Consider the following 26,996-nt stretch of genomic DNA (forward strand, 5'->3'; position numbering starts at 1 on the left):
ACGTGACGTCTTTACCTGTGCCCAACCTATATTCATACCGGAGGTTCGAGCCGTCGAAGGATAAATTAAATCTTTGTTGTTTATAAACAGGATTTTAAGTTTTTTTTTTTTTAGTTTTGCAGAATAAATGCAGCGTTCAGCTGGTTTACTCTGACTGTTCAGTTTTCTTTCGTTTACTTTTCGGACTGCGTGGACTTCGACCTCCAGGCACCTGTTTCGAACGAGGAAGTCGAATCCCGTCGCTTGATGTAGAGAAAATACCTTTCCTGGTGTCTTTCGGACGTAAATGCTGAATTCCCGCGGCTCGGTGTCCTGAAAGCGGGGATTTTATTCTCGATGCTGATCCTTTTGTTGACAGCCAGAGACATCTAAACTGGGTAAAGCTGTTCTCAGAACAAGGTGAGCCTTTTGTTGACAGCAGAGAAGAGGCTCCACACAGGAAGTGGCTCATTTCTTTGACGTATTATAAGTTTTTTAATCTGTTGTCCATCTTGCATTAAATAAATAACACAAATCATAACCCGGCTTTATTTGACCTGTAGTGTTTTGTGTTTTGTTTCAGATGAACTCTACTGAGAATATCTCAATCGTCCACCTGGACGCCCCGATATTGCCCGACCAGGACAACATGACGATCATTCGGACGAGAAACGGCTCGATCATCGAGGGCCAGATGTTCCTGAACACCACGGTCGCCCAGGCCCTGTCGGGGTTCTTCGTCTGGTCTGCCCTGCTCATCACATGCCACCAGGTGCGTTCACGACAAGCCCCAGACGAAGGAATTTGAATGCCAGTGCCAGAAAAAAAGAATGAAACAAAGAGAGATCGCATCATTGAGTCACACCTGTGGGTAACACCCTTTAAAGCACTGCAGCCACTGTTATGGAAATGTGCTGTTCCAAGATGTGGCAGATCTCTGTGCTCCTCCCATGCCTGGGGTCAGAAACACATTGTTAGAAAGCCTCACGCCGCTTACTTTCACACTCCCAAACTTTCCTATCTGCTCTGAAAGCATTAATTTGCTTTCAGGCAGGTATTCGTGCATCTGGCTCCCTCGCGAGCCGTTACTGCATTGTGTGAAAGTTTTGCTTACTTTATGGGCACCAGGGAGCTGAGATTAAAGTGGGCAAACCCCCCCACCACCCGGCTGATTGCGGTGGAAAACCCAGCGAGCCCTGTATCTACATGATGGCCAAGAGGAGGAAACGGCTCAACGCAGACCACCTTTTATCCACAACTGTTTCACCACTGTTGTAGAAATGAGCATTTCCTCCCCGTGTGCAGGAGTTGCCTGCTGTGCAGAGATGATAGCTTATCATTACAGTTTTATCATTTGCAGAGACTGCAGAGAAGTGCTGTTTTATCAGCAGGGAAATCAGTTGATAGAGAGATAATACGTTCAGCTTTGTAATGGATGAGGTTGTTATTTTCTTGTTCTGCTATAATAGTCTCCCTTTATTTAAAAAATGTTGCATCAATATTATTGATTATACATCCATGCTGCATCATTTAAAGGCCGACTAATATTTATATGAACATGTATTTGTATGCTATGTGGTGGAAATAATTATTGAGTAATCTGTACATCGGAGGGAAAACAACAACAGCAGCCCCCGTTTAGGGATTTGTAACTCAATATGCAGCAAATTGGTTTCTATCTTTTTAATATAGTACGTGTTTGGTCAAACGTTTGCCAGCAAGACATTTTAATTAAACAAATAAATAGCGGGTTTTCCGCTGGGAGGGTGGAGCAGGTTTGCAACAGGCATCTTTTGTGTCACACTTGGGGAATATAACTGTCTGCAGGATTCGTGTTATAATGCTGCTAGTGTTTCATCGGACTTTTGCTCAGGAGAATTGCTATAGACTCTTAAATGCACTTTCTGAATACTAAGCACAGATAAAGAATGACCTTAGATCTTTTTTTGCTGTGATGTTGCCAATGCTTTTCGAACTTGTAGTCCACGGAGGGTTGCTTAGTTTTCATGATGGTCTTATTAGTCTTTTTGCAACTTGAAGCATTGTGGATGAGAAGCATTAGATCAGTTTTAGTCTCTCCCAGATGACTGCACGTTGTTTGCACATGGCACGCATCTTTAGTGACTATATGCAGATAAATTTCAGTTTTAGATTGCCTGCGACGTGTTTTTGCTTTTTTTGTTTCCCTTTAATCTACCGTCACTGCAGAAACTGTAGAAACAAGTCATAGCTGGAAGCAGTCGTTCAGTCGTCTTCAGAGGTTAGTCTTACAGACGCAGCAAGAACATTGATTTTTATTTCATTTTATTTATTTATTTTTTTGTATTTTCAACCATATAGAGGACATCAATCTGCTTGAAGAAATGCATTACACCCCCCTCCTCATAGTAAGCAGGATTTATTGTGAATTCTCTACTGCACAATTATTCTTGCTGTATGTGCTGAGGGGAGAGTCTGGATGTGACTTTTAGTTTACTCCAACTAAAAGACAAGTTTTACTTTAAAGTCAGCCAAAACATAACAAAAATGTTTGATTTTCCAGATCTGATTGAGTTAATTGAGTCCTAATTAATACAATGAATGTGGGTTTTTTTGGCACATTTTTACAAATTCTTTTTCAAATTCGTATTAAATGCATATTGCACCGACACCTTTCATGTCAGACTTTTAAACTAAACCTTGTGAATGACGTCACGCGAGATGTCATCTACAACCACGCCAACAATAAGCTCGTTTTCTGTAAAACTGACTGACTTGCAGCCATCTTTGTGTTGGTTGATATTGATCAGCGGTGGCAGCCTTTTTGAATCGAGTTGACTCTAAAAGTTAAGAAGTTGTAGACGATAATGCCAAAGTTTTAAGCGAAAATATTTTGCAATGTGTAGAGCTGACATAAAATATACTGCTTTACATGACAGTACAAGGGTAGACTTTATGTTTTTAATATAGTGATTACAGTTAGGCATTTATGTGGTCATTGTTTAAATATCGAAATGAGTTTTTGATATTTTTTTGTTTGTTTTTTTCATGACAGATAGTTGTTAGTCTAAAGTGACTGTAATTATTTTGATTGCCCGACCAAAACAGTTAAATAATTAACATTTTGCATCAAACTCGGAGCCTTTTTCTTGGTTCTTTTAAATTAGTTTATTTTTTCCTTTCATGCCGAATGAGCCATCATTCATCATAAGAATGTGATGCAATGATCTCCGGCGCCACAATAATCCTCTCAAATATGTTGTAATCTCTAAGAAAAAACACAATTTTAAGAGGGTTTTATTCACAGCTTTATTCATCTTTAGAGTGAAAGCACTGCTAAAGCTAAATTAAATTTCTTCGTTGAAAAGATCCTAGTATCTGTCCAATAAGAATGTTATTTATTTGATCATAGATTTAATTTGCGATTACAACACGCAGTGAGGCACCTCTCTTCAATATATATTTCTTTTAACACTAGCATTGCTCCTTTGTCAACTTTGATTGCATTAAACAATCTCATTGTCACATTTTATTACCTGCGAGCCCTGAAAGGAACAATTTACCTGAACTCTTTTCTCTCTGCTTATCAATTTTTTCCTTCCTTCTAAGAAACGCATTGTTCCGTGTTCTATTTGCGTGAAACCAGGATCGAAAAGCTGTCACCTTTTAGGAACAGTTTCTTATTCTCACCACATCTTTATGTAACTGATATAGAAAACCGTTTTCCCCAAATGTTAACCATCTGAAGTTGTGTCTACAGCCTAAAGGTCACTGTAAAGTCTTGTGACTGGATTTCCTGCCATGCGGTGTGTGTGTATTTCCCAAAGTTCTCCGATTCACGACGCTCCCTTTATGGGGGCCATGTGGGAGAGCTGTGTATCTGTAAAGGGTGGAGACATTTATCAGCTCCAGGAAGCAACTCGAACCCGCTGTTAATATCTGCTTCTGCATGAACAGAAAGCCAGCTGTGCGTTACACAAGGTGTGGTCTCTAAGTTTAAAGCAGGGATGTTCTGGGAGGTTATTAAGTGGACGTTGGGCAATATCTCTTTATTTGAGACAGTCCTGTGGCTGTGTTTCATAATGGCAGACTAAACGGTCGGTGCAAGATAAAATGGCTGTAAAGTATTTCAGATGTAAAGAAAATGGATCTCCTGGAGAGGATTTTTTTTCATTAAGGTCACAGTCTTATGATGTATATAACTTTAGAGCTGCTGTACCGAAGAACTGCTAACTTAGTTACTATTTGTATTTTTTCTCTTGCGTAACCAAGAGTGTTTGGGGAAAAGTAGTTAACGCTTAAGTAGACTAAATGTCATATAATAATTGAGAATTACAGTTGTAATATGTTCAATATTCCTACACATTTGCAAGAAAATATATTGTAAACCCTCAGGAAAAAGCAGATTGTGGCAATAAGTGGTCATAAAATGTGATCTGTGATCGTCATACAAGTCAGTAATAGACAGCCATAATGTCAGCTGAATCAGCAGTACCTGTGGAGGGATATTTATTTACGGACTGAATCTGGATAGAGAGGCATTGATGGGAAAACAACTCCCAAGTGCAGCCGGTAATTTTTAGTAGGGAGCTGCTCACTTTTTCTTCATAAAAACATGGACTTTTAAACCAATAGGAACCAATCACAGACAAAAAGAATCCGAATCTGGTGGTTTTTGTTGTGTTAGGATGCACCAAACATTTGAGTCGTCCACTTTTTGTTCTTTATGGTGCAAAAAAATGTATGTGAAGTTTAATAAATGAAAAAGCAACAGCTTTATGTTCACAAAAACAGAAGTAAATACAGGAATAATAAAATATTGATTCCTGTGTGCACATGGAAGTGTTCACAAATTGATATTTTCAAAAGTTATACACAGAAATTAAACAAGACTTGCACTCTCCCGGCTGGACGCCTATACATACTCTGTATGACATGATTTGTTTTCCTTTAATGACGCTGGCTGACACTCAGGTTTAACAGCCTGTAAAGCTTCACTTTTCCATGACTGCTTACAAACACAACAATGAAACCTGGCCTCTGCCTTCCAGCTCTGCTGGTCGTCATGTTCAAACACTGCACTGCGCAACTCAACTTGACCAGAAAATAGGAGAAATATACCGTGTTTTTTTTTTGTCCCTCGACTGATTCACAGCTCTTATGTTCTAAAATGAGAGCAACAACTGATCCACCTAATTATTTTTCTCAGACACACAGAGGGAGAACATGATACATGAAAGCTGACCAGACAGCTAAGTAACAATAAGAGGTGGGGTGGAAATGCATGGTGTTCGAACAGATTGGAAATTAAATGCGATATCTGAGGCAGGATTGTCTTTTCTGTATTAATGTAGAGTCAGTACTCTGTTATGGTAAATTTATATCACTTTTAGTTCATTCAAATAAATAAAAAAATAATCTTGAGAGCTTTGAATTACAATGACTTTTAAAATAGTTTTGAACAAACATTTTGTTATGCTTAATATCTATGCAATAAACCAATCCAAATTAAAAAAAAAAAATCCTATTTAATGTGGATTTTATTTATATTAACCCGACCGTGGCCTTTGGGTCAAATGGACCTGAAGTTCCGAGGGCTTCTCTTCCTCTTCAGTTACAAGGACTCCAATACAGGCCAAAAAGTTAAAAAGGAAATATTTTCCTACAGAACTGAATGAATATTGTCATTGTGCTTGCATATGTGTGACTCACATCACACAGAACTTTACTCTAACATTAGGATGGCTGATGAGCTCAAATTCCAAATAAACTGTAAACCAAACATGTATGAGTCAGGATGCTGGTGGGTTCAGCACATTATCAGTTAATTACACCACTACTGTTGATGGTGCCATCATGAATAATTTTTGTCCGCTAATTGGAGCCAATTCTAGTTGAGATTAGTGGACCAGATTTATATATTTATAAAGCACGGCGTTTAGAGTGCTTTTCACAATTTGTTTTCTACTCTCACAAACACACAAATCGCCCCAGTTTTAATCTTGTACAAGACTCACAACATGTATTATTCAGAACTGTGTTTTACAAATCTGCTCACCAGGATTGTTCTTGTTGACTTATGTTTTCTTATTCTTTGTGTTTTGGTTACAGATCTATACACACCTCCGTTCCTACACTGTCCCCAATGAGCAGCGTTACATTATCCGCATCCTGTTCATCGTCCCAGTTTATGCCTTTGATTCCTGGCTCAGTCTCCTTTTCATCAGCAACGACCAGTACTACGTGTATTTTGATTCCATTCGGGACTGCTACGAAGGTACGTGTCACAAGCGGTAAACAATCCGCGTCTCTTTCGTAGACAGCCATTGTTCTTCCGTAGGCAGCCTTAGCTGTTATCCTGCCCTCATATTTCAGGTGGCTGCTACGAACAGAAAGACGAGAAAGTGACCAAACACGTTTCTCATTCCAGTCTTTGTTCTCATGAACGTAGACTTCATTATCTGAGGCATTTTCATTTCTAGGAGTAATTTTAGTAGCATTCTTTCTGTGTACTTGCAAACGCACATAATGTTTTGCACAATTTGTCAACTTCCACAATGATTTCTCCACATTCTGCTATAATGTAAACCCTGTTCTTCAGAAAGTATTTCACCAATTGCAAGGGTGAATCATATGCAAATTGGATTATAAGCAATTTGTACAATTAAATTGGACCGATTACAGTATGTTTGCAGGTTTGTAGCTGATTGATAGTGCAGAGCATCAGGAGTCAGGGTAACTGGAAAACCATTAGCAGCTGAGGCTAAAGCATAATGAACCTTCTCTTGACTGGACACCATCTGCATTTGCTTCATTTAATCCTCCCTTAAATAGCAACAAAGGATTAGGAAGGGATTTCTGAGACACAGAACCCTTGGAAGCTTCTTAATGTAAGGACTAAAACATTCACTGTTCCAAAATGTTGGGCTAATTATTATTTTTTTGATCATGGGGAAGTTGATTTCCTTCTAAAAGTATTTGACCTTCACAGTAAAGGAAGACTTATTATTGAGAAAAAGAAAAAAAATAATAATTTAGCAGTTGAAATCCTGCACTGAAACATGTTTGATGTGAAATAAAAATGAAAAAATAACTTTTTTTTTTGTTACAGCTTTTGTCATTTACAATTTCCTGAGCCTTTCCTTTGAGTATCTTGGAGGAGAGAGTGCAATCATGTCAGAGATTCGAGGGAAATCCATACAGTGAGTGGACTTTATCCACATTACACATGTTTACAGTGTATTCAAAGAGGTTTATTATGCACATGTAACACAACACACATTTCCTTGATTTGGACTAATTTCTGGCCCACCAATCACAACTTAGTTCCTTGACTTGGTTAACTTAGACTGGTCATAATGTTATGGCAGGTCGTTTTCTGTATTTGCATATCATAGAATAAGATTCTCATGTAGCTATGACACGTGTGTTTCCGTTTCGTTAGACTCTTAGTTTATGCATGTCGTGTCCCTGCCTCTGCTGTCTAGTAAACATGTTTCAGCTTTGGCGTGACAACATGACTCATTACTTCCTGCTGCCTGCACAGGTCAAGTTGTCTGTATGGAACGTGCTGCCTTGTTGGAATGAGCTACTCCATCGGCTTTTTAAGATTCTGCAAACAGGTGAGCTTCGAGCCATTTTTCTCTGCTCCAGAGATTATTTCTCTGATCTCTGAAATTAACTGTCGCTCGCACACACACACACACACACACACACATCCACACACACTGACAACACACAGTGCAGAGAAAAGTAAATTTAATTTGTCATTAAAAAAAATAATAATTAAGTTGTAAATTAGCTTTCGTACAGGTTTCCAGATTGCTCACAGATGACAGTAGCTGTAATTGGATGCACACTTTTCCGCGGATGACATGCATTGGTTAAAAACAAAACAGGAAAGCAAAAGAAGCAAGGGCAGGTGAAAGCAGCTCGATAATATACGCCGAGACATGATATAAACTGTCAGCACAGAGCTCTTTTTCGGTGTCTTGGGATGCTGCGCAACCTTCCACTGTAACGTTGATGGATATTGAATCTGAGCGTTATGTCTTTACAACAAAATGGATAGTGAAAAGCTTTTTTTTTTTAGAGGCAGGTGATAAGCTTTGTGCTTTGATAAGAATATTTGGTGAACTATTTTAAAAGAAGCCTCTAAACGTAGCTGGAGGCTTTAATAATTTTGTCCTAATTAGTTTTTTTTTGTTTTTTTTTAATTTGCAATCTCAATGATTTTTATCAGGTAAAACTATATGTCAAGTTTTCATATTACTAATTAAGGATTGTTTTGGTGGTCAGGACCAAAGTGAAGTGCAGGACAAAGATTTTCATATTGATTTCCTCTGACTGAGTACTCCATATATTTGCATTTATTGATCACATGCTGAGTCTTCAGCAGCTCCTTGAAACAAACTACTTGCCAGAGAGCAAGATCTGATGGGCCTTCCTGCCTCTTTTCGAAGAGGATTAAAATCATTATAATTCTTTTCACATTTTGCGGAAGCTTTAGCGTCATTAGAGTAAGGTTTAACGAATCAATCACTGATATGGAAAAGCAGGTTGGAGTTACGGTGGTGTTTGACGATAAGGTTAGGAGGATAAACTGCTCTTGCACCCTAACCTGTTTTTGACGTGTCACTGTGAAGTCATTCATCATGGTGTTGGTTGCTTGCGGGAAATTTTTATGCTCAGAAGTGAGAACAGCAACACCAGGGTTTACTCGATCCAAGTTGGTGTATTATTCATAAAGATCTTTGTTGCTTAAACCAGTTTAACACTTTATTCTATTTATACATATAGTTGGATATATAATAACTAAAATTCACTCTTCATGCCAGTGTTTTAAACTAAGATCATCTTACGTTTAGAATTGAGTTATAGCCATTTTGGTCAAACCTTGAAAATAACATTATGCACAGTTTAAATGTGCATAAAGGTTTTCCTGCTCAGGCTGCTGCCCCCTCGACCCGACTCCGGAACAAACGGCAGATGATGAATGGGTGGGTGAATAAGTGGACAATATAAAAGTGACACCTCACATGTTGGAGTATAAACGAGAAATGTAAATGATTACTTCCTGAAATTTTCATTAATATTTATTCAGTGATTCCAGATATAAGTTTGATTCCAATAATTAGTGGTATAAAAAGCTTAAACAGTTTAATCAGTAAGTGCCATTTTTGACTCCAAAATCTAATTAGTTGTAGATGACTGCTTTTTGGAAGTTTGATTAAAATCCATTCAGTGATTCATGTGTTATTTCGCAAACGGTGCGGACAAACAAACACATGCACACACGCGCACACACACACGCACACACACAAAGACACGGGTAAAAACCATTATCGCTCCGACTTCGACTCCGATGATCCTGTAATGTCACTGAAGCCACAATGGAAAATATTTGTGATAATAAACCAGCTGAGAAATAAAAGAAATCTGCAGCTTTACTTGGAGACGTACTTGGTGCATAACTCAGTGTTTTCTCTTATGAATGCTGTAAAAGTGATCAGCCCCCGACAAGTAACATGTCAGTCAGTGAGCAGCTGGTTTGGCTGGTTGGGCAGTTGTCATTTAAAACACATGGTCTTCTCCTCAGGTGTTTGTTCTTCAGTATTCACTTTGATAAGATGAGACTTTGTTTTTTATTTCCATGTTTGGAAATTTACAGTTTACAGCGGCACTGAAGGCAAACAATAAAAACCTAATATAGTTTTAAATTATGCATTCACATTCTAGAAGTAAACACTGAAAAATAATAAATGTAGATTGTGATCTGGACGAGTTGGAACGACTCGAATGGTTGCACTTGCATACAGATATAATCTGCGATTTGGTACAAACTGTAACAGAGGAACAAAAAGCCTCAGGATATGTCTTCTTATCACAAATTTGAATCATGCAGTGTACTTTGATACATAACTTAGCTTTGCGTTACAATTTGTTGCTTGATCTGTAAAGAGTTTAAACTGCTGCCTTAACTTGAGGCAGAGAACTGCTGTCGACTTTTACCTCTCTGCCAGGAACCTGTAATTGTGTTTTGAATATCAAATAATGTCAGGTAGTATGTTAAATTGTTTGCTTTGAGGATATTCAGAGTGACAAACTCATAGTAGAACAATAAAAACTGTCAGTGCTGGAACCTTCAAAGTAAATCAGTTAAATAGTATTATAAATACTGATGCCAGTTTGACAAACTTGTCACCACCTCCAGTCCTTTCAGAGCCTTGAACGCTGCTGGCCTGTTGCTTTAATGCGTGGCAGCCTTTAACAGATCGGTTGGTTCAAGCATCATTGCACCACTCAGACACCTGTCCAGCCGTTTCTCCATCCTCAGCATCTTCCTTTGTACTGCATCAGCATCCCAGAGGTTCCTTTAATGGTTTGAAGGAGAGTCTTTAATAAAGGTTACATCTGTTTTAAGTTGGGGATTAGCTTTTTAATTAAAGGACACATCTAACATATAAAGAAATGCACTTTTTTAAATGTAAGGCTACGGCCAGAATGGTGTCCTGAAATTGAAGTTTAAGAAAGATGGATTCGTACAGAAATCTGACTTTAATGAAACAATTTTTCACCTCTTGGCAATTGTCAGTTTACCAGAGAGACCACCAGGTTGCTGCTCGGTGCCAAGAGGTGATCAAACACAGAACCTCACAACAAAACAAGCTATCTTTTACCCGGTAGTTGTTCCAGTAAATGGATTTGTTTTCTTTTTCCTTAATCAATAAAATGGAGATGTTAATTGTGTGTATTTTGTAGCTCAGCTTAATGCAAAATGCTGCATTGTTTTGATAATCCGTATGCGTGTGTAGACAGAAAATTAAACGCATTAGCTCTTACGAAAGCGGAATCATCTGAAAACAGAGACACCTTGTTGTCAATGAGCAGTTTCTCCATCTCATTTAATGTACACACTGACTCTGATGTCCTCGTCCTCCTCTGTGGTGTCCTTTCTTGTTGTCACTTGGTGTCTCATTCTGGGCTGTCATGTATCCTGCAGGCGACTCTCCAGTTCTGTGTTGTTAAACCCATCATGGCAGTCATCACCATCATCCTGCAGGCCTTTGGCAAATATCATGACGGAGATTTTAAGTGAGCGGCATTTTTTTTTTCCATTTTGCTCTTTGTGTATTTTACTCATGCATGTTGTTCCCAGGGGGCTCGGATGCTGTTTAGGTGCACATGAAAACTGTGGAAATGGAGATAATCATATCACCCTTTCACAGGAGACATAATGAAAATGTTTAAAATAAGTTCTGGGTTTGAATTTTGCAGCTGTGTCTTTTTTCACAGCCACTTTAACAGCTTCTTCCACATTTTTGATATTATAATGTTACAGAAGTTTATAAGTTTGAACTAAATATAGTAGATTGCTGCTTTTCATCTGAATAATAGTGCTTTCTTATAAAAGTTTGTAATTGTCACCACATGTGACACTTGAAAACGAACAGTATTGTCAGATGAGTTCCTCTACTTCATTTAATACTTTGTTTCAAGTGATTTAAAGGTTGGAGATCCGTTGCACACTTAGTTTAATTAAACTGCATTTTAGAACTTCAGAGGAACCTCTAAGAGTCTCAGTGGAGTAAGGAGAGTTAATGTGCTCAATAAAATTGTCTTTAGCGTATAATCGGAGTTATGAAATCTGCAGCTCTTAAATTCTCCTTGAATTATTTTCCTGTGCCTCTCCAGCTCTGTCTGTCTGAAGAGTCAGCTGTGGCAATGCTTGTTTCAGAGGGAAACAGACCTCAATGAGGGCTTCATGCCGAAGTTTCCAGCGAGCTTCTTATCATCGCCCTCTTACTGCCACATAAAAGGACAATCTCGACTCGTATCTTCATCTTAGTCCTCCATTTACTTCAATAACAAAATGATGGAGAAGAAAGAGCCGTCTTTAAGCTCTGCTACGAGTCCAAGATGACTTACAGATTGTTTACTGATGTGCTTTCAGTCAACCATGCACTCTACTGCATGGGAGTAATTAGCGTAGTCACATCTGAGTCCTCAGAGAGGCTCTCTATAATGGAGAATGGATGATAAAATGTTGAAATGTGCCTGTTTTTTTGATAAGTTTATGAATTGGAAAGGCTAAGTAGAAACGATGGGTACGTCATGGTGTTTGCAAATGCTGGTGAGATTTGTAAATGGAATAAATAATTCCTCTTTTCCTGTTCAGTGTGAATGGAGGATACCTGTACATCACAATCATCTACAACCTCTCAGTGAGCCTGGCCCTCTACGCGCTCTTCCTCTTCTTCTTTGCCACCAGCGACCTGCTCCGGCCGTATGAACCTGTGCTCAAGTTTCTCACAATTAAATCTGTCATCTTCTTGTCCTTCTGGCAAGGTGAGTTCATCCCTCCTGTTGATTGATTTTTATTTATTTTGAGTGACCCCCAACACAAAGAAGTGTAAATCAACAGAGATATTTATGCTGCATTTGTAGGAATGGTCCTAGCCATCCTGGAACGATGCGGCGTCATTCCCAATGCCCTTTTCATCAATGGACACGAAGTCGGTGCCGGCACGGTCGCAGCAGGCTGGCAGAACTTCATCATCTGCATAGAAATGTTCTTTGCTGCCATCGCTCTCCGATACGCCTTCACCTGCACCGTCTATCAGGAGAAGAAAAGTGAAGTGCCAGGTGAGATTGGTTTGTACAGGAAGCTGGGAAAATAACGTGGACTGTTACATCTTGCCCTTTTCTCTAAAATATGTTGACATGTTCTCAGGCTAATTGCCCTTCTCACTTGCACAATAATGACAGTCTTGAAAGTGTTCAAAGTTACATGGCTGTAGCTGCAGCCGCCCTGTTCTGTTGAACCAGCATACTGACATTTAACTCATCAAGTCCTGCAGTGCCCTTTAAGAAGTGTTGTAAAGCCACAGCTTTCTCTAAAACCTGACTAAGTTTTGACAGTAACTGATGATATAGATAGAAACATAATATCATACGAATGATTAAATCTTTTTGTATTTAGTTATAAATTATTACCTTTGCTCCAACATCCATCAAGAATGTAAAAGATTAAATTCTCATTTGTTCTGAAAAAGACGTAGAAACTCCCTTTTTTTTCTAGAGCAACAGGTGAGGGTGCCGGGATTAAAAATGAAAAGAAAATCGACCAAAGGCTTAATCTGTCCAAGAAAATAATGGATCACTACTCAGTACTTTTCACTAAACTCTGTCTGAGAACCATTGATCATTTCATTATTTCAAACATCTTAATGTAAGACTTAAAAAAATATATATGATCATTTAATATTTACTGATGTTAAAATATTTAGATCTTGCAGAATTGTCATTAAATGAAAGTCAAAGTGGTTTGATGTAAGTGACCTTCAAGTCCTCAAGTGTCACTGAAGGAGAAACTGTTATGCATCATGATTTATATGGTGACAAAGGTTCAAGATTACCTCAGACAACCACTGTCACTTATAGTTTTCTGCTGCAGCCAGAGATGTCAGCTAACACTTTTCTGCACACAGATAAAAGCTAGTTAACACAGAAACACTGCTTCAGTGCCCAAACTCCTCTAAAATAAACAGAAAAACAGTGGAAATCTGGCCTGTGGTTGTATAAAATCACATTTCAGCTTAATTTTGGTTTAAAAAAAAAAAAAAAAAGTAATTTTCTAGGAACCAAAGATAAGAAAGACCATCCAGGCCGTTATCACCAAATTGTTGGAAAGCTGGTGTTTCTCATGGTAGAGGGGTTCATCAGTGCTCAAGGATTGAGTGTTTTAAGGCTTGGTTGGTTTGTTTGTTTAAATTGGAACTGTGCTTCACACTTGTATGCCTTTTTTTTATTTTAAAGTTCTACTAACCAATTTACAAAGTTTTTCTCATTCACCCAGATGCAAGACTTTGCTGTTGTAAAATTTGACTATATTTGTGTAGTTTTTTTTGTTTAGTTTTTTTTTAAATCCTCAGTATATCATAAGCAGTGGTTTGCGGGGAGGTTGCAGGGCTGGGAATCTAATTACCAAGTTTATCGCTGAACTCTGTCACTTCCTCTGAACGCACCCAGCTGAGCTGAAATTGTGTTGGATACCAGAAACTGGATGAACAATGGCCTGACTCGAAACAAACATTGTTTGGTTTGCATTATTTAACAATAAAAACAAGTCAGTACATTCTGCAAAGCAAAGTTGAAGCTTTTTTTTGTACAGATAACGCTTCTCTTTGTGCCGTGCGTGTTTTCCCTCCTGATACTGGTGATGGGAGGATAGACATTGCAGAAGTCTAAAGAGGAATTTTTAGAAACTATGTCAGTAATGATGGTTCTGCACCAGGTTTTGGTTATTGACAAAGGAGTTGAGGCTAGTTGGTTCATCTACGTCGGAGTCTCATCTAGGATTTGTGTCACGATTGAGAGAACCGAATCCCCGATAAAACAGCTGAAACGAGTTTCCTTTGGAGGATGTCTGGACCTCAGATTGCAAATGAACATGGACGGACATCAAAGCAATGTATTCCTTTAAGGTCCGTGGATTGTGTGCAACTTGATTTGTTGCCTAATAGCCTTTACTTAACAGTGGGAAGTAGACAGGAGAGAGAGGGCCGAGATGTGCAGCAGCGAATCGAACCTGGGATGATTGAAGCGAGGGCTTCAGCCGTGGGGAGGACGCTCAACTGGCTGCACAGTCAACTAAAAACAAGCTCAGAAATGAACGAGCAATAATAGGTAACACAAACCCAGTAAAGCAAACGGAATTGTTTAAATTTTCTCTACAAGCTGCCAGAGCCTGACTCCCTCGGAGCAATCACACCGAGGTGACAGTAACAAGGAAGAAGCTCTAATTTAACTTCCTCTATCTAGTCAAAACCTTGATTAGAAACGGGTTTATAGGCTAGAACCTTTTTCCCTGAGGAGAGGGGGAGGAAAGAGATAAAGCAAATTACCATCTAAACTGTGCACTGCCAAGACGGTGTGTGAAAGTGAGAAATGGTGCATACAAGATTAACAGTGGATAAAATGGAAGAAAATCTTGTATTTAAGGTAGTAATTATAGAAAAGCTTTGAAGGTGTTCTCATAAGGATTACTGTTTTAATCCTGAAAATAGTCGTTATTACTGTCTGTGCTAATTGTCAGTTATATTACAGCTGAGTGGGCTGGCATGACAATGAAAATAGGATGTGTCAAAGCAGAGAGGGATATTGCATGTGACAGTTTTTGGAAGTAATGGTCCGTTGAGACAGATGAATGATGGAAAGGCTGGATGGGCTGTCAGTCACAGATCAGGAACAAGCAGCTCCAGGGCCAGAAATGACCAGCAACTGCAGACCGGAACATAAAGGTTCAGCTTTCAACGTACACTCGGAAAAGCACTGAGGGAAAAGGGGGTGAAAGAGAGTCAGAAACTAAAGAAAAGCACAGACGAAGGGGAAGGAAAGTTAATGATGAGCAAAAAATATACGTAAGAATCCTTTAAGGGAATGTCATGGCTTACAAAAAGATCTTAATGCACAAAATAATATCAACACAAATATTTTTTTTTCTTTCTACAGTGAGACACTGTCTAATATTTTAACTAATTGTTAAAGTTGAGTTAGGGAGGAATAAAAGTCCTTACCAAGAGTATGTTTTGAAGATTAATTAAAAGTATGCAAGTTTTCTAACCCAACTTCTTCTAATAAAGATTTCCACTGCCTACGGGGCTAATTTGCCTTCGTGGCAAGAAGGTCTGAGGGGACGTTGGAAAGGTTTCACCTCAGGAGCAAAGGAAGGAGCTCAGCTCAAGGTGCAAGGAAATCAATAATGTAGACGAGCACAGAGCACTTTAGAGCTGTAAAGGTAATTAATAAGTTTAAACTCACTTCTTTATGTAACAAGCAGCCAGAGTAGTGCTTTTATATTTCCTTTTATCCCTTTTTAACCAAAACAAAGTAAAAATGACAAATTTGTGCGTGTGCTGGTAAGAGCCCTGTACGCATCAGGAAGCTGACTGAAAGGCACACATTGATACAAATGGCTCACAGGGCAATTATCATTAAAGAGAAGAGAAGGAAGATGGAACGATTAAAAGCTACAATATGTTACTGAGCACAGAAGAGGTGTCACGGTCTGACATCGGGGCTCTTTGCGAGAAAGATTCAAAGGAAATCAGAGGCAAATGAGTTATTTCATTTTCTTTTCCACATTCTTTTCACTGAGTACCATACAGGAGTGCTTTACTTTACTTTTATTCAGTCAAGATGACACTAAAGAGTGTGGAGATGAATAAATTGTTCCAATCTTCAGCCTTTTTAGTAGCTACACAGAATAAGTCACTTCAGTTTTATTGTTTTTCATCCTCGTCTTTGCTCTGTGGAAGAATATCAGGTTTTACTTCTGCTTGTTTCAATATTCCCTTTAGTCGTGGGTGAAATGATTGGGTTTGGTGCTCAGGGACCATGAGTGCACACCGTAACTAAACGGTTTGTGATCAAGCTGAATGTTAAAATACGGATGGTTACAAAAGCACAAAGTATATGGAAGTAGTTGGATTGCAAAAACTGTGGAAGAAACTATAAACAGGAAAATGATCATGTATATGCTGACTCAGCATTCCCACAAATAATTGGCTTTCAGATTAATTCATTTTTTAAAACCAGTGTGCTGTGAGGATTTAGACAAGCATTTTTTAAGATTTGTCTTGAGATTTTTAATAAGTGACACTCTGTAGAAAAACAGGGCTTCTGTTGAAACTCATTTTCATGTCCTTCATATTCTCATGACCTAATTTGAACCCTGCATAAAGTGTTGCTTTCGTTTGGTGTTTCAAAGCTGCAGCATCTCCGTCACCGTCTGACCGTTAAAGCACCGACTCCCCTTTTTTTGTTTTTGCAGAAATCATCCCCCCAATGCACAGCATCTCCAGCGGTTTGAAGGAAACCATAAACCCAGGGGATATGGTGCAGGATGCGATCCACAACTTCTCCCCAGCCTATCAGCAGTACACTCAGCAATCCACTCAGGAGGTCACCCAGCCCAGCACTAACGGAAAAGTGGCCACCAGCAACAAGAGCTCTCGCAAGGCTGACAAAATCATGCTGATTACATCTGATGATGAGTTGTAGGCATTTTCCCGGCAAGATCCAGGTGCTGGTGCCCTTTCCACCCGTACCTCCGACCTTCTTTCATCTCTCACAGAGCTGGTTTGATTCCAGGTGTTTAATTTTCATCATCCCAGTATTTAAAATGGACTGCCTGCTTCTGCCTCGTCTCAGTGATAATTTAAGCCGAAGATGTGGATGAAATTTTTTTTTTTGTTTAATTTGTAGCTGAGTAGTCAGAGGGCTGATGTGTCTCCATCTTGCTGTGATAATCTGGAAAATGACATGTCATCTTCACTTCATCACAGAAGTCTGGGGCCGTGCGTTCGCTTTAAATCAAGCCGCCAGATTTTCAGCTGCGTCCCCCGTGCCGATTTTTGTTTTGTCAGGGCGCCACGGCGGCTCTCTGGCTGTCTGAAGTGCATTTTCTCTGAGTCACGTCAGTTTCAAAGAGGAGATGATTAATGTTCGGCTCCAGGTGGGAGGCAGGGAAGCCAGCGATGGCGGAGAATGGCACTTCATGGACCGTTTCTCACATCTGCTCGTTTGAAGTATTTGCTGAGCATTCCTCTGCATGGTTTCCTGACAAATGAAAGGATTTGTTCAAAGACACATTAGTTTTGAAGCAGGCAATTCAAACTGCAGACTGCACTTCACAATCCTTTGTATCCACCTGAACTGGGACAAATTAGATAAAACCCGTCTCCTACAGAGTGGGAGTTTTGGACATTCTCATTATTTTTTTCCTCCATGCAAAAAAGTAAATTTAGTCAAACTAAATGTTTATTTAACAGACGCTAGGAATTATATTTCTTTCAAAATATTCATTATGGTGTTTTTTTAATTTAGTTTTATGTGATAACTTTGTATCACCACCCCAGGGATTATAAAACATGTAAAAAAAAATGTTTAGTGTTAATTGTGCTTAATATTTTGCATTTGTGTTTAAAATGTTAAAATTGTGAATGTATTTATTGTGTGAAGTCCGGAATTTTCAGAGATGAGAAACGCCAACTTTACTTTGTACTTTCAGGTCTGTAGCTTTATACAAACACGTTATCAGGGGCCTGTTTTTGTCTAATAAATCCAAACTGTTTCCATTTTATACCCTTTGGTGCCAATGATAGTTGTCTTTCTGGAAGGGCAGGCAGTTGGGTACAAAAATGTCACAGTAGTTTATTCTTGTTTTAATTTTGCTCAGCTTGAATTCAAAATAAAAAATATGTACAAGTACTGAGCTTAGCTGACTTTTTAATGAAATAGTGTATATTTAAAGGTACAAAAACAGATGTGGCAATAAATAACTATACCATACTCAAAATCAGAGCAGAAAAATACAGCTTTATTTGTACATGAGGGTAGTTCATTGAGGAAAAATGTAAATAAAAGAATGGAAAATAAAAATAATTTAGGTGGTTTATTTCATAATCTTCCACAAATCCATAAAATAATAAATAGAAACTATATGTGAGCAGAGTAATGACATGTTGCAAGAATACTCAGTTTCTAAGTCACTTTTTAGGCCTCTACATGTTACAATAAAACTGGGAAAAGTAAATTCTCTTTTACATACAGACTCTATGCAGCTATTAACCTAACATTCAGTTTATTTAATCTTTTATTCAACACTCCGTCCCTTCTACAATAACAGGAGACGTTTTACTCAGCTGAAGTGGAACACAGTAGCTTGTAGGACTGGCAAAGCTTGTGTGTGACAGCTTATTTATTTTTTTAAAAAAAGGAAAATTCTTGACAAAGAATTAAGTTTTTTCTTCACATATTTACATTTTTTGTGACTCATGAAAGTATTAACTTAACATATTCTCATACAAGTCCGTCACAGCTCCCGGATATATAAAAAGAAACTGTAGGAGGAAAAAAGAAGTGTCTGGACCAGATTGAATAAAGATTTATGACAGGAAATTCTTGTCTACATGTTTGTGGAACACCTCCTGAAAGTATTTTTGTTGATTTGCCTAAAAGGAAAGTTTCCGAGCATCAACGGACCTCTGCATATTTTTTTTTCACCCAGAGAAAAGGTTTGTCATTCATTTGGCACTATACAGACAGATTTAATTTACATTTTAATAAAGAGAATTATTATTTAGGTGTGCTTTTAGAAATCAATCACCTCAGTCTTAAATTTAGTAGTAAGTGCTTAAAAAATGTACTTTTTTTTGCCAGAAGAGGTCACTGTGGTGCTTTGCAGAAAACACTTGTAGACATTATCTGTTACCTGAATGTTTGAAGTTAAATTATGTAAACAAACACATGTTCTGATCTGGTTAACAAATTTGAATACGTAAAAAAGTTCTCAGGTAACAGTTGCAGAAACATAAAAAGGCTTAAAAGTTTAAATGTGTCAGGTAAATGTCAGGCTCTGCAGGCCGAACATTTGGTCCACAATAGACTTAAAGCCTTTGGACACCACTTTTTTCTGTGAAAAAGTAAATGATTCAAAAAGGATTTTTACATTTCATTGCTGCTTTTCATTTGATCACATTCCAGTCGATTTTCTTACTACATTACAAACCTAACAGTTGTCGCTCATCACTGACACTGTTAACTGTTTACAACAGTACAGATAATTAGCTGCAGCCTGCATGTAAGCCCAGTCACCGTTTGTCCAATTTGACTAACAATTCTGCAAAGATTAACCATTTACTGGACTTAAATACTCAAAATAAAAGACTTAAGTTATGAAATTAGTTGTCCCATTGTAAATGTGAATACAACTTTTGTCACTTGAAATACATGTTTAGACTTCAAAGACTGATTACATAATCACACCGGTTCAAGGATAGTACAAGACATAAATATAGAAAAATATGTAACATTTATATGCCGTATATGCAGACTGTATAAAACTAATATTTGAAAAGGAACGAGGGACATATCGACAGAAATCAGGTGAAAATACAAAACGAGAGTAAGAACACAGCAACGCCCCTGCTTTAAAACGTCACAGCAGGTTGTACAGCAGCAAAGTTCCCCAAACTGTAATTTATTTGCAGCTATGGAACAGGGGAAGAACAGTCATGTCCTCTTTAGCCAAGAGAAAAATCCTGACATGAACGATCTCCGCTGACTTCACTCCAAATTAGGAATGGATCCTCTGCAAGAAGAGCTTCAAGTTCATCTCAAATTTAAATATTACAAAAACAAGAGTTAAATATTTACTGCATTTAGTTGTCATGACACCACTTTTTTTATTTTTTTCATTTTTTCTTTTAAGGAGACGGGTGTCAGGAGTTCTCTTGTAGAAGAGTGTGTCAAAAGCAAGGCTGTTTGTGAAACACCAACACCAGCGGCGGCAGTGACCCGGCAGAAGGAATGACTTCTTTAAGGACGGAGTTTATCAACACAATCTGTAATATACAGGAAGTGGATGGACTATTTGTTTAAAAAACTGCTCTTATTATGTTATCCAATATGGATTACCCACCAAACATCAGGTGCTACAGTACAAAACGCTTTATTCCATCCTTAGTTGCATTAGGTCTAACGCAGTCGCACCACATTTAATCAGAACGCTAATAACTCCCAGCAGCTTCAGAAACACAAGAACAGCTTCCGTCATCTTTATCAGTTTCTACAAATAAGTTGCTGTGGGAATTATGTTCCTTTATACTGTATCTTTACAGTTTTAAGTGCTTTAAGATGAATCCCCAAAAGCCAAACTAATCCCGCTCCATCTCTTCCTTAATCACGTTCCAATTTTTTTACATTTAAGTTAATCCAAAATCATGAAACCAGTTTTATCTTTAGATAAAACAAAGGAACACACTAACAGAATCACATTAACACCTCCCAAACAGCCCTCTTTGTCTGACAGAAACACGTTTCTGCCACACTGAACAGTTCCACAAATACCTCAGCTCAAATTGCCCTCATGATGAATCTGTGAAATGGATCTAAAGTACCTGATGCAGACAACCTGTAGCTGAGAGACCTGTCCTAATCTTTGTGCAAGTGTCAACTGAAAAAAGGCAATTTTATCTTGAGTGCAAGTCATTTCAGTCCAGCAAAGGCCTGCAAACAAGTTCTGTTCTAATGACGGAATTTAAAACATTTCAAGCTACGAAGTTACCTCTAAAAATCTAAATTAAACCACCTCCAAGAGTTATATGAAACCTTTACTGAAGCGTATTGACTGCTATTTTCAGGCAACTTTTGTAAACATTGTATAACCATAAAGGTCCATTACTATTAAACCTCTCATTTTTCTCTCTTGAAGGCAGAGCTCTGGTTGGAGAACAGCTCTAACCATGAAAAACAATCCTCCTGACCTTAAACCTAGCAATTATAAAACCTCAGTGTGCTTAACCACATGTCAGATATAGGTCACTTTAAAGCAATAGCTTCAAAAGTTTTATGTAAATTTATACAAAAAAACAAAGATTTGACAATGACTCAACAAATCACTGTCCCGTGGTTAAACCACTCAGATTTGATGTCCTGTAGCATTAAGGATCAGAGCGGTCCTAGACTGTGTTTTTGCTTCTTAAAAGGACGTCACAGTGGAGTAAAAGCAAGTTTCTGCCATCAGTCATGGGTCAGAGAGGTCTGAACCCTGCCGGTGCTGGGGGGGTGTCGGGGACGGGGTGTGAACAGTGTGCAGACAGTGTAGGTTGTGTTAGAGACAGAAGGAGGAAGACATAACTGTGAATGCAGCATAACGTCACATAGAGCTTGCCATCCCACCCCATCCCTCAGTCTAACGAACTACTGAGCGTCCTCTCAGTACAGGATGAGTGGGTCAGAACCAGGAAGGACCAGGCAGGAGACAGAGGAGCCCAGTCCTGTCAGGCACTAGGAGGGAGCCGAGAACGGGGTTGGGCTGGTGTTGTTGTGGTTAGCCGACTTGACGATGGTGATGACACTGGTGGTGGCCACCTTCCCCGGTGACATTGGCCCTCGGGTCACAGTTCTGGCGAAACACTGCAAGGCCTCATACTTGGCTCGCAGGGCGTCCAGCTCCAACCTCATGCTGGCGTTCTCCCGAGCCAGCTTCTCCACCTCCTGCTGCAGCTCTATCTTTTGTCTTTCCAGCTCCTCCTTCTGGGTGACGCGCTTGATGCGACAGCTGGCGGCGTAGCCTCGGTTTTTGAGGGTCCGTCGCCGCTGCTTCAACCGTACTACATCTTCCTTGGTCAGCCCACGCAGGTGCTGGTTGAGCTCCCGCACAGACATGGCCACCAGCTCATCGTCGCTGAGAGCCGGTGCATTCTCGCCCACCTCCTTCTTGACCTGCAGGGCGTGAGGAATAAATGAGGAACAACTCCACGTGGAAACACCGGTCTATGAAACGTCTGAGACTCCTCACACTTACCTTTAAAGCTTTGTGTGGCTTGAAAGGAGTCGTCATTCCCTGCATGCAGAAAACTGACCAGAATCTCACAGAAGAAGCACTGAGAATAAAACAGAAAAAAGACAATTTAATAAAAGCATGTCATTCATTGGTGAGAAAACATTTCCCCAAACATGGCACTTAGTTTCCCACTTCAACTTATTTATTGTGCGTCTTATTACACTAAGGAAGAAATTCATAAAAAATGACTTTGTTTAATAAATAATAAAGGTGTCAGAGGTTCTCTTGACCATGCTGCTCAAACATGACTGTATCATGAATAGTAATCCAAAAATGTGTCATAACAATATAATTCAGGAAAAAAAAAAATTGTTGGACAATTATTTCAGATGAAGGACTCAAACTAGTGAATATTTTTGGCATTAATATTTATACTCAGTCTTAATATCTAATTACTTCTTCTAGTACTTATGAATCTGTGCATGTGGTAAATATAAAGTAAAACAGATCAGCAAAAATTACTTCCTCTCTCTCTCTCTATCTAAGGGTTACTTACATCAGACACATTATGTCAGTGTTTTGGAGAGCGAGTCCCACAGACACCAGCAGATGGCAGTGTAAAATCATTAAACACAAACTGAACAGTGTTTGTATTTATCTAACAGAAGAAGGTGGGCCAAAATAGTTCACTAGACCACTAGACTAAAAATACAAATGTGTGATCCTTCTCATATTTATTATAGAGCAGCTTTCTGCCAGGGCAGTTTTTTTCATTAAACAATCCTCTTGGTGCTCACCATCACAGTGAGACACATGCTTCTCAGGCTGCTGCTATGACCATACAAAAAAAAAGAAAGAAAGATGAAACAAAAACAAACACCCAGAGCTCTAAGCTGTGATTCAATGTGCGGCAAACATCCCTCAAGCTTGACTTGTAGTCCACTGTTCCGTGCTGAACAGCTACCATGGAAACGCCCTGAAAATGGGCGTGGGAGCATGAGTCACATGGTCACTAAAAGGGTAAACAAGTCTCATTCATAACAGCAGCACAGCCCTTATATAGTACAAAGAAGAAAACCTTATTTGCTGATAACTTTCCTGTTGTTTATGTGCTCCCTCCCTACCTTCTGCCTGTTATCTTGAATCCAGCGTTATGTAGCGTTTGATCCTCTAATCTGACACAGACACCCCTCTCTGCCTCCCCATCACGCATTAAAACATCACTACAACATTTACAGTTATGTTGAACTTTACAGAGCAGGATGCCTGTGGAAAATTCCAGGAGCTGCAGTGTCAAAGGGAAATAGTTTCCTTTATAGTCACGGATGTATTTTCACTGTTAGACAATGCAGACCATCGATTTAAGGCCGTCTCTCTCCGCTCGGATCCTCTTACGCTGGGCTTCCCTGAGCTGCTCAATGCCCTTATTTAACTCTGCTGGATATATTTAGCTCACGCTGACGACAAATTTCTGCCAACTAATCAATTTAGGTGAGAGTGCGACAAGTGATACCACAGTGAGAGGACAAATATTCTCTCTGAGCTGAAAGCTTTCGTGGACAACTCTGGGTGTGGCCGTCCAATTTGTGATTTTTATCATGTTTTTCACTTTTTAGGCTCTATACATAGCTCTGTGCTCATTCAGGACTTTGTAGAATTTGTCTGAAAGTGAAAAAAAGAACCATGTTACGCTCAAGTATCAGGAACTGCCCGTAAAATAGCTCAAATGGAAAATAAACAGAGGCAAAACACGTGAAAGGTGCTAAACCAGCGATGCATAAAGTTCTGGTTAGACATTTAAAGGACATCTGGTGCACTCCGGTGTCTTTACTCATGTGTGCTGCAGAGAACTGCATAAGATTTCAGAAGCTTTAAATAAATATGAAGAAGTGAAATAAAAGCATTTCCTGACAGCAAGTTGGCCCCCAAAAAAGGCTATTTTTGAGTGGCTTTTGCATCAGAGGGGGTCCCTGGGTATGTTCTTTGAGAAAAAGTGGTGTGAGGCCTCCTCCTCTTCATACATGGGGGCCTCCGGCCGGAATCAAGAGGCCAGGTTGTTTCCTTTAAATTCTTTAAGCATGTGCTTATGTTTTGGCAGCTCGCACAAACGCAAGGTTTTCATGATCGAGATTCGACCGTTTCAAAAAGTTTTAAGTCCTCTCACACAGACGAGACGAGACAGTCGGGATTTCTCAACACAGCCAAGAAAACAACTCGGGCTGATTTTTTCACTGGGGTAAGAAAGGCAGTCTGGGTGAGTACTTCAAAGACAAGCCGCAGATGGCGGGTAAAAGAACAAAACCACATTCCTGAGTGAACACATGTGCAGAGACTCACGTGGACGCGAGCAAGTCTTCTGAGGGCAGAAGACGTGCGTTCTGAGCATGTCCATTCTACCAGCTGTGGGGGTGGGATTCAGATTATCCCCTCTTGCAAAAAAAATGGACGCAAAAGTTACAAAATGTCTGGAATTCAGAAGCGTCTGACATCCACTGCTTGTCCAATCAAATCTAAAGCAGCTTGTGTGCACGTGTGTAAGTAAGGAATTCACCATCAGTCTTTAAGGGAGGAATCATAAACAACATATAACACTTCTACTCTGTGTTCTGGGTTTTATTTGTATGGTAAAATACTGTTTCTGTATTAAGGATGATGATGAATAACTGAAACCGAAAGCTATTTTGGAGTGAACCTTTGATTCCCATTTTAATGGATGTGCAAAAAGCTTTGAAGACGACTTGTAGCTCAGTATCTGTGAGGTAAACTCAGGTATCACCGTGTTTGTGTTATGATCATGGCTGCACCTCCGTTCCAGCAGGTTACTGAGAGTCCCAGTCTTCTAAAATAAACAGCTTATCAAAGACTTGTGTGTTCCTGCTTCAGGCGAAACACAGAGCCGACTTGTCTTTGTTTTCCTTTTTTTGTACGTGTGCGTCAGCTTGAAAGTATGAGTTCAGCAATAAAGCAGACTCGTAGGTACTTTGGCAGCCCGCTACATTCTTCTGAGAAAGCTTTTCTTGCACTTTTTTTAAAGAGGTGAGGAGATTTTTTTTCTCTCCTGACTGAGTTGTGCTTTTAGGCTGCTCTTTCTCCAGCACAGCACATTTGGTGGGATACTTTGCAGAGGAAATGGAGAGCATTTCTGTGGCGTGAGTCACGCTGTTTACGGGTAAAAGCGACGACCAGCGGCAGGGAATCACACCCTCCTGATCTGATGTTTCCTGGAAAATCCCGTTGTTTCACAGGAGAGGAAGGAAAAGTACAGAGAACCTTGGAAATGTTTGGCGTGATCAGCCGGAACCTTCGAACGGGAAGGGAGGAGGACCCACCAAAAAGATATTCTCCCAGTAGCCGGGAGTCACAAAAATGTCAAGAATGCGGGGAGTACATTAAAAAAAAAACATTACAGTTCACCTCTTACATTCAACATTAATAGCGACTGAATCAGAGGTGAAATGTCGACTGTTTCCTAAAACCCTGAATTATAGTTGGAGGTAACTGCATCAGTGTGAAAAACAAGCACTGCTGGCACAGTTACAGGCCGGGTGGAACAGCGTGACATGTTTGTTTGTCCTACTGATCACATTCAATTTGAGTCACACGGATTTGCCAAACTCCCATCAGCCCCACATTTCAAATCAAAGGCCTGGCAGTCCTGAAAGGAATGCATATCACCCGCTGCCTTTCATGCTGCAGTTTCAGACCAAGAACCTCCAATCTCACAGGATGCCTGTGCTCAGAGTGCGTGTTGAGAATGACTCTCAGCTACTACCATGTCAAGTTTGAGCTCTAGATTTTGGCTTAGAAGCATTTTTGTGTTGGTTAATGCCAATTAACTATGGCGGCCATCTTGAATTGAACTGACTCCAAACATTAATCAGGTGTAGATGTACATCCATTGATTAGTTTCAACACAATACATCCAGTGAGCCATGTGATATTTTGCCAACAGACAAACAAGCTTGACTTCAACAGTTAATGATAAAGTTTTAGGCAAATATCTTAAATGATTCTCAGCTACACACCAAATCTTAGCACAATATCTTTACAGTTGACTGAGTTATAGCCATTTTTGTGATTATTAGATCCAGTTGGCTATGGCGGCCATCTTAATCTGGGTTTGCTCCAAACAATAATCAGTTGTAGAGGTGCATTCAATGAATATTTCCTAAAGGTTTCATTAAAACGCATGTGGTTGTTAATGAGATATTTTGCTAACAGACAGATAAAGTCGCCTCCAAATTGTTAATGGCAAAATTCTAAACAAATATCTTTCACAAGCTACTGTAATGTGTTGAGGATCACTCTCAGCTACAACCACACCGCATTTTAGGTCAATAGCTGTGTGGTTGCCTGCAGTAGGCTATAACTATTTTCGTAGTTTTTTTTTTTTTTAGGGTCAGTTGGCTGCAACAGCCATCTTGAATCGAAGTGACTCCAAAAGTTAATGAGTTGTAGATGTACATCCAGTGATTTCTTTCGACATATTTTGTTCAAATCCGTCCAGTGGTTCATGAGATATTTTGCTAACAGACACACAATCAAATGGAGCTGTCTCAGACAGGAAGTAACCGAGGATGCAGAATCTGGTCACACACAAGCCTCCGACTGCCTGTTTACTCTCTCCGCATGCCAAATAAAATCACAGGTTTCCAAAGTCAATAATCAACACTTGACATCTTTTCTT

At 39.3% G+C, this 26,996-nt stretch overlaps 2 protein-coding genes across 2 annotated transcripts in view; one reads left to right on the forward strand and one right to left on the reverse strand.

Moving 5' to 3' along the window:
- Positions 1-19,291, forward strand: tmem184a (transmembrane protein 184a). The gene is made up of 9 exons (XM_017433540.3): positions 1-399; positions 563-751; positions 6,070-6,235; positions 7,070-7,160; positions 7,505-7,580; positions 10,961-11,052; positions 12,137-12,306; positions 12,406-12,603; positions 16,793-19,291. The coding sequence occupies exons 2-9, from the start codon at positions 563-565 to the stop codon at positions 17,020-17,022; spliced, it is 1,212 nt and encodes a 403-aa protein (XP_017289029.1). The 5' UTR covers positions 1-399; the 3' UTR covers positions 17,023-19,291.
- Positions 18,320-26,996, reverse strand: part of mafk (v-maf avian musculoaponeurotic fibrosarcoma oncogene homolog K) — a 10,055-nt gene continuing 1,378 nt past the window's right edge. The window contains exons 2-3 of the mRNA XM_017433542.2: positions 22,331-22,409; positions 18,320-22,248 (exon numbers count right to left, since the gene is read on the reverse strand). Coding sequence (XP_017289031.1) covers positions 21,811-22,248; positions 22,331-22,409 — 517 coding nt within the window. The 3' untranslated portion in view covers positions 18,320-21,810. The remainder of the gene's footprint in view (positions 22,249-22,330; positions 22,410-26,996) is intronic.

This window comes from Kryptolebias marmoratus, linkage group LG12, assembly GCF_001649575.2.
Source record: "Kryptolebias marmoratus isolate JLee-2015 linkage group LG12, ASM164957v2, whole genome shotgun sequence".
Lineage (NCBI taxonomy): Eukaryota > Metazoa > Chordata > Actinopteri > Cyprinodontiformes > Rivulidae > Kryptolebias > Kryptolebias marmoratus.